This window comes from Crocuta crocuta, unplaced genomic scaffold (genome assembly GCF_008692635.1).
Source record: "Crocuta crocuta isolate KB4526 unplaced genomic scaffold, BGI_CrCroc_1.0 scaffold415, whole genome shotgun sequence".
Classification (NCBI taxonomy): domain Eukaryota; kingdom Metazoa; phylum Chordata; class Mammalia; order Carnivora; family Hyaenidae; genus Crocuta; species Crocuta crocuta.
In genome coordinates, this window is record NW_027531525.1 from 1,019,784 (window position 1) to 1,031,510 (window position 11,727).

The 11,727-nt window shown below is 43.9% G+C and overlaps 1 protein-coding gene across 3 annotated transcripts in view; it reads left to right on the plus strand.

Annotated features, from left to right (window-relative positions):
• The window catches only part of GABPB2 (GA binding protein transcription factor subunit beta 2), a 36,023-nt gene extending 24,603 nt beyond the window's left edge, over positions 1–11,420 (plus strand). For all 3 annotated transcript variants that reach the window (XM_077772644.1, XM_077772642.1, XM_077772643.1), the window contains 3 exons: positions 802–987; positions 6,133–6,266; positions 6,418–11,420. In XM_077772644.1, the coding sequence (XP_077628770.1) occupies positions 802–987; positions 6,133–6,266; positions 6,418–6,702 (605 nt within the window). In that variant the 3' untranslated portion in view covers positions 6,703–11,420. The remainder of the gene's footprint in view (positions 1–801; positions 988–6,132; positions 6,267–6,417) is intronic.
• The last annotated feature ends 307 nt before the right edge of the window (positions 11,421–11,727 follow it).

Here is an 11,727-nt window from a genome sequence, read left to right on the forward strand (position 1 = left end):
GTTGCTATTGATATTCTTGTTTATCTGTCAGATAGGAGAAGCTACCTACCATTTGTCTATATCAGACTTCTTCAGTGCTTTGACTGTTTTGTTAATTCACTATTAAATACCTCCATTTCCTTACAGAAATAGATATACTCTAATTTATAATTATTTTTCTAAGCTCCATAGGTTTATTTAGACTTTCAAGATGCTTTCTGAAAAAAGAATTCTATGATCAGCTACGCTGGGGAAACTCAGCATATCTTACCCCGGTTGGAGAATCACAATGCTCATTAGCCTGGTGGGGTTTAATACTTCTTACAAAACAAACAAAAAATTTAAGCATATTTAAACTGGCATTTTGAAAATGCATTTCTGCATAGGGCCCATCCTTAGTGAAAGCTATTAACATCTCAATGAAGACATTTCAGAAAATACTGTTATAAAGCATTCACTATTTTCTTTTCTCCTCTGACATAGCATTGTTCACAAGAGCTTGCTTTAGAAACTGTTGAATTGAACTTCTTTTTTAAAGTTTTCCCATCCCTGATATTTATTATCAATTTCAAGGAGGCTGAAATTGTTAAAGTCCTATTTTTTAAAAAGCTGAAATTTCAGTTCATAGCAGCACTCTCANATGGATGTGGGGGGGGAGGGGGGATGGGCATGGAGGAGGACACTTGTGGGGATGAGCACTGGGTGTTATGTGGAAACCAATTTGATAATAAACTATCTGTAAAAAATAAAAAAATAAAAACGTAAAAAAATTTTAAAAATTTTAAAAAGCTGAAATTTCAAATTCGCTTTTGTCATCTGTAGCTAATGCAGAGGAAATCATAGAGGGACATTCCGTTGACTCATCAATCCAGCAAGTGGTGGGGAGTGGAGGCCAAAGGGTCATCACCATAGTGACTGATGGAGTCCCCCTGGGTAATATCCAGACTGCAGTCCCTCCTGGAAGCATCGGCCAGCCATTCATTGTAACTATGCAAGATGGACAGCAAGGTGAGTTATCCCATTTAGACAAATGCCTACTAAAAGGTATTTCAGACACTCCACATTCTTCTAAAAATGAGGCATTAAAGCAAGTGGTGGGACTAGGAGAATGCCAGATGCCAGATTGGGCAAAGATGCTCCAACATAGAAGGAAAAACAGAAATCAGGCTGGCAAAGCCTAATTTCCCTTCTATATATAAAATTTGTGAGTAAAAGCCAATAATCTGATCAATTTGTCAATAATCTGATAGAAAAAAGAGGAAATAATATGAACCAATGGTTCATAGAAAATACTGGTGGTTCTTAAAATATGGAAATATGTTCAACCTACTTCATATATAGCAAGAGAATGCAATGTAATACTGCACTGAGATACCATTAGAACAGTGTTGTCAAAGGTGTGGGGAAACGGGCACTTTTAACTTTTTTTTTTAATGTTTATTTTTCAGAGAGAGGGAGTGTGAGCGGGGCAGGAGCATAGAGAGAGGGAGACAGAGGATCGAAGTGGGCTCTACAATGACACCACAGAGCCCCATGTGGGGCTCAAACTCATGAACCATGAGATCATGACCTGAGCCGAAGTCAGACACGTAACCGACTGAGCCACCCAGGGGCCCCAAAATAAACACTTTTATAAATCGCTGGCTGACTCCGTTGGTGGAGCATGGGACTCTTGATCTCAGAGTTGTAACTTTGAGCCCATGTTGGGTGTAGAGAATACTTAAAATCCTAGGTGCCTGGGTGGCTTAGTCAGTTAAGCGGCCAACTTCAGCTCAGGTCATGATCTCCTGATTCGTGAGTTGGAGCCCCGCATTGGGGTCTGGACTGACAGCTCAGAGCCTGGAGCCTGCTTTGGATTCTGTGTCTCCCCCTTCTCTGCCCTCCCCTGCTCACGCTCTATCTCTCTGTCTCTCAAAAATAAATGTTAAAAAAAATTTTTTTTAATCTTAAAAAAAAAATCATTGGTTAGAGTGTAATTTAATGTATTCTCTAAAGAACAGGCTTCAGTATCTGTCAGTATTAAAGATACCCATACCTTTTGGCTAAAAAGTTATTTTGTAAGAATATATATTCATACACAGAGAAGTGAAATATATACTAAGCTATTAATTACAGCATTAGTAATCATTGAAGATTAAAAAGAACCTAAGTAGATGGTAGCTGTACGTGGTGAATGTAACACCGTGTATAGGAAAGTTGCATCATTGTGTTGTACACCTGCAACTGATGTAACATTATGTGTCAACTGTACTCAAACATTTTTCCTTTTTTTTTCGTTTTAAATTAGTCTTCACATCCAGCACAGAACTCAACACAGGCCTTGAGCTCACAATCCTGAGACCAAGACCTGAGCTGAGATCAAGAGTTGGATGCTCGGGGCAAATGGATAGCTCAGTTGTGTCCACTCCTGGTTTGGGCTTGGGTCATGATCTCACAGTTCGCGGGATGGAGCCCACGTTGGGCTCTGGGCACAGTGTAGAGCCTGCTTGGGATTCTCTCTCCCCCTCTCTCTGCACCCCCGCACCCCCGTGCGCACACACGTTCTCTCTCTCAAAATAAATATTTACATTAAAAAAATAGTTGGATGCTTAATGAACTGAGCCATCCAGGTGCCCCTAAATTTAAAAAATATATATATTTATTTGTTCATTTTTAATGTCTATTTATTTTGAGAGAGAGCATGAGTGGGGAAAGGGCAGAGAGAGAGGGAACGAGAGAATCCCAAGCAGGCTCCACTTTGTTAGTGCAGAGCCCAACTTGGGGCTTGATCACAACCTGTGAGATCATGACCTGAGCCAAAATCAAGAGTTGGAGGCTTGCCCAACTGAGTCACCCAGGTGCCTCTAATAAAAAGAAAAAAAATTTTTTTTAAATGAAAATGAAAAATTAAAACAACCTAAGTATACATCAGTAGGGAACTGGATAAAGAAATTCTGTTACACCCATACATTGGAATACTATGCAGCTATTTAAAAACAATGAGGAAATGCCTTAAGTACCAGCCTGACCTTATCTCCAAACTGTACTGTGAATTTACAAGAGCCCCAAGATGCAGGACAGTGTGTAGAATACACTATATTTGTATTTTTTAAAAAGGGGGAGATCTATGTATACTTGCTAATATATTCATAGACTTAGACCATCTCTGGAAGAACGTTCAAGAATAACATTGATTGGGGCGCCTGGGTGGCTCAGTCAGTTGAGCGTCTGACTTTGGCTCAGGTCATGATCTCATGATTCGTGGGTTCCTGCATCGAGCTCTGTGTTGACATCCAGCTCAGAGCCTGGAGCCTGTTTCAGACTCTGTGTCTCCCTCTCTCTCTGCCCTCCCGTGCTCACACTGTCTCTCTCTCTCTCTCAGAAATAAATAAAACATAAAAAAAAATTTTTTTAACAATAACATTGATAACATTGGTTGCCTCCTGAGACAGTACTTGGGGATGGATGGGAGGCTTTTCATTATATATCCTTTAAGCTTTTAATTTTTGAACATATGAATGTGTTACTTCTTCAAGAAATATATCAGTAAATTTTTTTGAAGAGAAAGAAACTAATCATTACAACTTCATTTCTTAAAAATATTGGAGTTTAGGAGCTCAGTCAGTTGAGCGTCCAACTCTTGATCTCAGCTCAGGTCTTGACCTCAGGGTTGTGAGTTCAAGCCCCATGTTGGGCTCTGTGCTGGGAGTGAAGCCTACTTAAAAAAAAAAAATTGGAGTTTGAAGTGTTTGTTTATTACATTTAAGTCACCAAAATTTTGACTTGGCCTAAATAATGGTGGGAATTTTATAAATTTCATACTGTTTAAATTGGTGAATCTCTGCAGTATAGGAAGAAAGAATAGGAATTAAACCTTTATAATCCAAGTTTTGGTATCATAAATTCTTAATAGTTTTATATGGAAATATATGATTGATGTTTTTGTGAACATGATCACCATTTAATGTTTTGGGGGCCTTACTGGGTGGGTGAGAGACTCTGCTTATAATGGAGTTTAAATAAATGAGATTGGATTTGTTTCAAAGGGAAAATTTTTTTTGAGGTTTTGCCTGGATGAACGACACTGCTTTTTACAAGTGTATTTAACCAGGCACAAAGACAGACAGCTGAGATTTTGTGAATTATCTGCAGAAAGTTAAAAAACCCAGACTGAAGTGCTTTTTCCACTTAGCAGATTTCTATTGCCATCACCTGATGATGAGTGCCCAAGGAAAACAAGCTAACTTTTATAGTATTGTATTGTATTTGGAGGGGGTCACAAGTGAGAGAGTGTGGGCAGAGAGAGAGAATCCCACAAGGGGCAGAGAGAGAGAGGGTGCGAGAGAAAGAGAGAGACGCAGAGCTCGTGTTTTACCCGAATTGGGGCTCGAGCTCACCCAGTGTGGGACTTGAACTCCCAAACTGTGAGATCATGACCTGAGCCGAAGTCAGGTGCTTCACAACTGAGCCACTCAGGCACCCCACAAACTGATTTTTTTTTTAAATATTTTTATTTATTTCTAGGAGAGAGAGACAGAGAGAGCGCGTGAGCAGGGGAGGGTCAGAGAGAGAGGGAGACACAGACTCTGAAACAGGCTCCAGGCTCTGAGCTGGCAGTCAGCACAGAGCCCGACGCGGGGCTCGAACCCACGAACCGCGAGATCATGACCTAAGCGAAAGTCGGACGCTTAACCGACTAAGCCACTCAGGCGCCCCTCGACATAATTCCCTTAAAAGCTATCCAGGTTGCTGTTGGTATCAGTACTTCATTCTTTTTTATTGCTAAATAGTGTCCTTGGTATGGAGTTTAACCACTCATTGAAGGACATTTCAGATGTTGCTAGTTTTGGACTATCTATGAACAAAGCTGTTATGACCAGTACTGTGCAGGATTTATGGGAACATAAATTTTCAGTTCTCTGGGATAAATGCCCAAAAGTGCAGTTGCTGGGTTGCATGGTAAGTGCATGTGCAGTTTGGTAAGAAACTGCCAAACTGTTTTCTAGAGTGACTGTACCATGTTACATTCCCACCAGCAATTTTATGAATAATCCACTTTTTCCGCATCCTCATCAGCATCTGGTGTTTTCACTATTTTTAAAATTCTAGCCATACCGATAGATGTGTAGTGCGTGATGTGTGTGTTGACCCTTCTCTCACTTATCTATAAGTATCTAAGTAAATTACACACAGTGAATAGCAAACTGCTTTCATGTGAAGTTTCTTAAAAATCTTATGTAAAGACATCAGGCCTTCTTTAGCCAAGTCACTCCTAAAGAATTGTAAGCTGGGGTGCCTGGGTGGCTCAGTTGATTAAGTATCTGACCTCAGCTCACATCATGATCTCACCGTTTGTGAGTTCAAGCCCCGCATTGGGCTCTGTGCTGACAGCTCAGCCTGGAGCCTGTTTCGGGTTCTGTGTCTCCCTCTCTCTCTGCCCTTCCCTCCCAGTCTCTCAAAAATAAATAAAGATTAAAAAAAACAACAAAGAATTATAAGCTTACTAGCCATAGCTTCTAACCTAGAGTTAGACATCTTTATATAAGAGCTTCAGACCTAAGTGTTAACTGCATGGCTTCCAAACTTGCTCCTCTAATCCTTTCTGTTTCTCTCTTTAAGGCCATGCTTTACCTATTGATTCTACAATCCAAAGAGATATGAACAATAAGATTTCAGATAACATATTTTAGTTTATTTTCTAATTTTTTTTTGTTTTTTGTTTTTTTAAAAATTTTTTTTTTAATGTTTTATTTATTTCTAGGAGAGAGAGAGAGAGACAGCGTGAGCAGGGGAGGGTCAGAGAGAGAGGGAGTCACAGACTGAAACAGGCTCCAGGCTCTGAGCTGGCAGTCAGCACAGAGCCCGACGCGGGGCTCGAACCCACGAACCGCGAGATCATGACCCAAGCGAAAGTCGGACGCTTAACCGACTAAGCCACCCAGGCGCCCCTATTTTCTAATTTAAAGCAAGCAGTAGGAGTCAGTGAGGTGCTTGCCCGTGCGGAGCGTGCTTGGGATTTTCTCTTTCTTCCCTTTCTCTGCCCTTCCCCTGCTTGCACTCTCTCTCTCTCTCTCTCTCAAAAGAAATTAAAAAAAAAAAAAACTTTAAAGCAAGCAACACCTCTTTGTTTCGCTCTGTATTCATCACCTCCCATTGATGTGCTTTGGCTTGTAGTTCTAACTGTACCTGCTGGTCAGGTTGCAGAAGAGACTGTGATTGAAGCAGAAGAGGACGAAGATGCAGAGAAGTTGCCGCTGACTAAGAAACCGAGGACAGAAGAGACGACAGCCGGTGCGGAGGAAGGCAAGGTAACGCGTGTAGGAGTGGGACAGAGAGGACAAGGGAAAGACCCAGAAGGCAGAACTCTGGAGGCCTGAACCCCCCTTTACATTTTTGTCCCCTCCCTACATAATCAGGGGTCGGGAGGTCTTACCTGCAGGTGACCGGTTTCCTTTCCAGGGAGGTGCCGAGCGAGAGCTCCTCCAGCAGCAGCTCCAGGAGGCCAATCGCAGGGCTCAGGAGTACCGGCACCGGCTCCTGAGGAAGGAGCAGGAGGCAGAGCAGTACCGCCTGCGGCTGGAGGCCATGGCCCGGCAGCAGCCCAACGGGATTGACCTCACTGTGGTCGAAGAGGCGGCGGCAGTCGATGCCGTTGTAGTTGCCGAGGGAGAGACGGAAGTGACCGGGGCAGGGGGGACGGCAGAGCCACATCCTGGAGTTTCCATGGAAACCGTGTCATCTTAACATGCGAGGGCCACAACATGTACTGTGTCCGTCTCTTCCCTTTTTAAAAGAAAATACAGGGGACACACAGCGTCTAAAAGTTAAGAATGTCCTAAGGAAGAAAACCATATCGGGGTCCAGTGCTCGGACTCAGGAGGCCTCTATGCAACTGGAAAATTCAAAGCCAAATTTAGGGGAACACTTCTTCTGAGGGACCAAGAGAATAAGGACCAAATTTCCAGCTCACATCATTGCTTTAAGCTTCGAGGTAAAAGAGTGCTGAGTATTGTGGGTTGATTTTTTTTTAAATAACTTTCTGTCAGAAGATTTTAAGATCACATTCCTAGTGTGAACACACATAGGACCTTTAATAATCGTACCACCAAGTGACCTTATAATTTGCTTTCGGTTTATGCGTACCGGGTGGAGAAGACGACTACCTGGGAGGGGTGAGGAGCAAGCTTTGGGGAGAGAAGGAAACCTATCCCACTCCCAAAGGAGCAGCCGCTCCCCCTGCCCGAGCTCACTCCCCCTGAAAGAAACCGGCAGCTGCCTCACGAACCCTGCATCCAGTACGTGTCCATAGTTCAGATGCCAGTTGAAGACACTGAAGTGGAATATTTGAAAACTGGAAAGGAAAGAAAACATGTTCATGGGGGAGAAGTGTATGTCAGTCCAGAACCCTCCAGGCTGTGCTCCCAGCGCTGGAAGGTGTCCAGAGAGCCTGTGGGGTTGTGAAGCCATCTGGGCCCGAGGTACAAACTTTGCTCTGGCTGGACTTCATAGAATCACCATCAGGAGGGCCGTCTGTTGCTAGAACAACTTGCTTCCAAACGTGTGTTTATATGATACCACGGTTTAATACCAACTTTTTCATTTTGTAAAATGTTGTGGCATTTTCGAAGCGTGCCTTTCTGTGGAGTTTACATGGTAGCCTCTTACTTGCAAAAAAAGAAGGCAGAGAGGTGGGTGCTGAGGGTGTCGGTGGAATTTTGTTTCTGTTTGACTTCAGATGAGTAACGTGTTCTGCTTCCTGAAGGTCAGGCCCCGCGCAGGGCTTGTGTGCCTTTTCGGTGCTCGGTGTGTGTGTGTCAGAGGGAGTGAAAAACGGAGGTGCCGTGAAGTAAGGACCCAGGAGTTTCAGCCTGAGAACTTTGTCTGCCCGACTCCCCTCTCTACCCCTGTGCCTGCTCCCTCTGCCTCCATGCTATTGAAAGCGGTTCATTGCTGGGTTTCCTTTGTGTGCCAGTTTGGACGTTTGCTCCCCCCCCCCCAAAAAAAAAGAAAGAGTTGATGGCTGGAGAGAGAGTGAGAGAGGTTGTGGAGAGGTTACATTACAGAAGTTACTGCTTTTGAAATTGGGCCGTCATCATTCTCGACCTGCTTGCTTGCTTTATTGTAAATTAGAAGAAGAAACCAGAGGGAGATGTGCCAAGTAAACATTTGAATGACTGTTTAGAATACGGTTTTCTTAATTAGCGATCATGGGGAAAACATACATTTTTAATTTGGAATAAAACTTGACAGTTAACCTGGCTCTGTTTACCTTGATTAGTGAAGTAATTTGCTGCAGTTTTCCAGAGGTGCAGAATCACTTGGGGCTCAAAATAGACGGAAAACATAACTCCCCAAACCAGATTTAGCGAACAGAATTGGCTATTAGAGGCTTATGGGCAAAAATACCAGCTTTGAAATGAATCTTGGCTACTGGCCACCATGACTGGGTTTTCTCCAGGGACTCAGAGCTAACCCTGGGTCTGGGGGCACGATGGAGTGAGTGCAGTGGAGGAGCACAGGCCAGGGGGAGGGTAAAATGGTGCCATCTGCTGTCACACCATCCTTTCTTTTTTATTTTTTTTGCTTGTGATCCTTTTCTTTTCTCTGAGCCCCCTTGTGAGCCAGGTGCTAACAATAAACTGCTGTCGTGTGCCTTCGCAGAGCCTTGGCTTAGCAGCAGGGATGGAGGGACCGAGCACCATTTCAGATTTGTTGTATGTTCTTTGTGTATATATTGACTTTAATTCCTTCCCCTCCCCTCCTTTTCTGTGAAGGGGGTGGAGGCTAACTCCCCAGAGGATATCCAGGCCCAGCCACCTCACTCCTTGGGGCAGCTTCTGACTGGGGACGGGAGTTGCCGTCCAGCACTGCCTGGTGAGCCTAGAGGCCTTATTGCTTTGGGGAACTGTTTAGAATTCTTATTATTCTCTTTCTGTAGGAGGCGATCATTCTCAACCTAGAAAAATCTTTAATATAGTCGTTGTTGATGGTGGGGTCTCTGAGATAGGGAGTTGGGACAGGGAAAGAGTAAAGGGAAATGTCTGGAAAGGGGTGGGTAGCAAAAAGGTATTTGTTGTTATTTACTTGAAATACACATTGTAGCATCCCAAGGAAAGGAAATAGGATTTGATCTCCAATTGTATCGCCTTGGAGAGAACGGTAGGTCAGGATCGCTTGAGGTAGTTAGAAGTTAAATATTAAGTGCATTTACGGCAATGCCATTTTACGATTTTGCATATCTTTCTGGATCAGCAATGGATGTTGGGAAAACGTAGCTAGATCCTCTGGGTTGGGGGATTCAACTGGTTTATTGGCAAGATTGGATTACAGAGAATCAAATAACATTCCAGCATTTAGAGTTGGTACTTAGGCGGAGAAACCTGGAGCCCAGGATGATTGCCACCTTAAAGCTGCTTAAACAGTATCAGTATTAATACATGAATTGTAGACTCGACATTAGATTTAGGTCTTAAGCCTTCCCCCAAAAGAGAGAAAGAAAGAAACCTTAACATTTCTGGTCTTGTTCCTGGCTTCAGGGAAGTTACTTATAAATCTATAAACGAACACTCCTTCCCATCACTACCTCTGTGGGATCTCTTCATTGTAATGCCGGAGTTGAGGTCTCTTAATGGAAGTCCGGGAGAACTTGACTTTAGGATTTCTATGTTTTGAACCTAGTGCCTTAAAAGATGTTCTTTTTCTCTGTCAGAGCCATGTGTAGTTCTCGTTAGTGTCGCATTTGCCCCTTCTTCAGCCTTACCGTTGAATTATTAACATTTTGTGTCTGCTCAGTACTGTTAGAAATCTATGGCATGCAGAATGACTTCTTTTCTTTATATTGATGTAAAAGAAATAAATTTACCAGAGGGCTCTGTGACCAGGGCCTGTTTAAAACCCCTTTGTTGGGTGTGTATCCATGTGTACATTTATAGATACGTACGGATGTTCCCACCTTTCTCTTTGTTTCTTTGAGGTTCCACTGTAAAGTGCCTGGCATAACCTGGAAATACTTCCATTTCATTAAGCACATTAGAGGGGGTTTCTGCGGCTTCGCGAAAGGGGCTGAAGAAGAAAGGGCCTTACTTGGGCCCTTGTCTGAGAGGTGCTCTAATGGGCATGATGAGAAACCCTGCGAGCGGAGCCCTAGGGAGAGCCAGTGTCCGGCCCTACAGAGCCAGTGGTGTGAACCGAGTTGTGAGTTGTGCGGTGGGGCAGGGTAGGGGTGGGGCCGCCCTCCTGCAGCGCCAGCCCCCTTGCCACTCCCCAGGCGGCAGGTAGGCTTTTCGACTGGCACTTGTAGACTCCCTTACAGCTCCATGCAGGAAAGAAGCCCCGGATGAAGGGGCCACGGCCCGAGGAGCAGCCATTCGGTGCCTCCGCTTCCCCGGCTTAGAAGCCTCACCCCTTTGAGAGAGGACCGCTTTGAGAGAACGTGTGTGGCTCTCTCCCAAACATCATCATGGGCTTCCAGAGCTAGAGGGTTACAGGCATATAGTGAACTCTTTCCCGAAGTCGAACACCGGGGGGTGGGGAGTCTGTTTTTATCCAAGTGCTTGTGCAGACCTCTCTGTATGGCCAGGAAAGGAGCTTCAGAACGGGATATATGTGATGCATGTTTTCTGAATCCGTCTCTATTTCCCATGCCAGCGTGTTTCACAGGAGAGCAGGAGCAAGAAGGATGTGAATTCGAATGAAGTAGTTTTGAACCTTTGGTGCTGAATCCCCCCCCCCACCCCCGCCCCTGCCCTTGGGGCTTCTTTAGGATTAGTGGGTGGGGTGACATTCCTAGACTCCCATAGCAATTTGGCTTGTTAATGGCAGGAAACTGTCATTCCCTATCTCTCTCTCCTCCCTCTTCCCTCTAACTACTTCTGCTTCTGTGACCCCATTGTTCTTATCTCATTTCGCCTTTCCCAGGCATTAATACTTAATTAATAGGTCATTTCTAATCTGTGGGCCTTATCTTTCCTCTTTCCACTCCCCTCCTTCCCTGTTACATATTTTCTGTCTATTCTGAAATAGTTTGTTTCTGACAGTTAATCTAGGTCACACCCTGTATCCCGTGCTTCCCAGTTGCTTTCGGGCATCTTGGTCTATCAGCAGTCGGGGTAACACTGCGGCTCCCTTCTCTGGCTTTGTCCTGTGTCCTGTCCTCCTCCAAGGTCATTCATGTTGGTGGAGGAGAGAAAGGGGGGGGGTACCTAGATTCTTCTGAAAATGTCCTCAGTTTTTCAGGTTTTCTGACAGCTTTATGTACAGTATGTTGTAGGAAAGCTTAAATATACTTCTCTTTTTTAAATTTAGGATTTTAATAGGGTTTGATTTTGATGAGGAGGACCGCGTGTATGTGTGGGTGAGCCTTTGTGTGTATATATCCCTGTACAAATCTATGTTATATATACAATTTTTGTACTATCATTTCAAAATAAGATGTTTCTTAATAAAATGTCAAAGTCTTACCATTTCAGCGTATCATTGAAAATGTTTCTGGGGCACCTGGGTGACTCAGTCGGTTAAACGCCCGACTTCGGATCAGGTCATGATCTCACAGTTCATGGGTTTGAGCCCCGCATCAGGCTCTGTGCTGACTGCTAGCTCAGAGCCTGGAGCCTGTTCAGATTCTGTGTCTCCCTCTCTTTCTGACTCTCCCCTACTCACACTATCTCTCTCTCTCTCTCTCTCTCTCTCTCTCTCTCTCTCTCTCACAGAAATAAATAAAAACATTTAAAAAAGAAAAAGAAAAGAAAATGTTTCTATCTCCTGGACAAA